The 1408-nt window shown below is 43.8% G+C and overlaps 1 protein-coding gene across 1 annotated transcript in view; it reads right to left on the bottom strand.

The window, feature by feature from the left end:
* Positions 1-1039, bottom strand: part of LOC119594660 (ATP synthase subunit alpha, mitochondrial-like) — a 7353-nt gene extending 6314 nt beyond the window's left edge. The window contains exon 1 of the mRNA XM_037943710.1: positions 841-1039. Within this exon, the coding sequence (XP_037799638.1) occupies positions 841-906 (66 nt within the window). The 5' untranslated portion in view covers positions 907-1039. The remainder of the gene's footprint in view (positions 1-840) is intronic.
* Positions 1040-1408: the final 369 nt, after the last annotated feature.

The following is a 1408-nucleotide window of genomic DNA, read 5'->3' as shown; positions in this document are numbered from 1 at the left end:
AAACTAAAAATGATCTAAAACTATTGGAACTCAGGTTTAAGTTTGTCAACCTTTAACTACACATGAAAACGCTGGGGTTACTGCATCATTTTGTATGGTTTCACGGAATAATCAGCACACTACAGTTAACCTGTTAAAAAACAAAGATATATGGGACTAGAAGCAGGTACTTCTGTTGACCTCTGTCCTACTACAATACACTTCACTTTACATCTTTCAAATACTACAACACTCTCACACAAGACTGCTCTCAACAAAATCCATCAAAAGGGGCGTATTATGTATTACTTACAAAACCCTTTCTCACACCATGAACTAAACCCGTAATCTTACAAAACATAGGCCTATCATTTGACCGGCAGAATTTAGATATATTTAAGGTGATTATGATCTCCCTCTAAAAGTAGAATGGTACAGTAGACTAACAGTGAGGCTCTTTATTACTACTTCGCGCTAGAGCTTAGTTAACTGAAAGATTAAATTTCGATTCTAAAACTTGGCCAGATTTTGTCGCTGGCAATGGCCGACCACAACACAACCGGCTCGCGCTATATACATTCGCTTTTTTCTCCTCTTTCGCTTGCAAAACAACTTCGAAAACACTGCTAACCCATTACGCCTACCACATACACACGCCATGCGATGATGTCACCAGCGAGGAAGAGAGATTGGAGAGAAAAGTGGCCATAACGAGAATCCAAGTCGATCAGCTGATCCGCCGAAGACACCGGCAGGGCACCCACCCGTACATTACCCTTCCTTCTTCCACATTTCCCAACTGTTCTTCACTTATTCCTCGCTTAACCATTAGTACAACAAATAAAGCCTCCTTTGAGATACCTGGGGAGTCGCCCTGGGAAGGTGGCGAGCCAAAGAAGAGGCAAGACGTGCGGAGACGAGAGCCATGTTGTTCGATCCTCTCTCAGCGACTAAGATGGAGGCGGCGAGCGGACCGACCCCGGCTCCTGCTCGCCCGCTCCCGAAGCGCTTTCACGAATCTACCCCCCAAGTATATTTAATCTCCATCTAAAAACTAAGGGAAATGTTCTATAATAATGTTTTTTATTCTCTGATTCATTCGAATACTGTATCAATTCGTCAATGTATAGAATAAAGCTATAGTATTTTGGCCACGAGATGCAGAGCCGGCGTGATGCGAACGTCGTCTGCTCCGTCAAAGAAAACGGACCTTGTTGGACGGAGACCAAACGGGTCACATGAACAACCGGCGCCGCTGACAAGTGACCGGCTGCCTCTCCTCTCCTTCTTTCTCTATTAACATTGCGTTTTGTATTGGTTTGGGCGAGTAAGGCTTCATAAATGCCAAGCCATGCAGCTGACACACGACCGGAAAGATCTTTTTTGCCTTTAGCTTTTAGATTTATTACTTTATCTGTTGAGTTACGTA

The sequence above is a fragment of the Penaeus monodon genome, chromosome 34 (assembly GCF_015228065.2).
Source record: "Penaeus monodon isolate SGIC_2016 chromosome 34, NSTDA_Pmon_1, whole genome shotgun sequence".
Classification (NCBI taxonomy): Eukaryota; Metazoa; Arthropoda; class Malacostraca; order Decapoda; family Penaeidae; genus Penaeus; species Penaeus monodon.
Note: the sequence above shows the minus strand (reverse complement) of the source record. Positions and strands in the feature narration are given on the sequence as shown.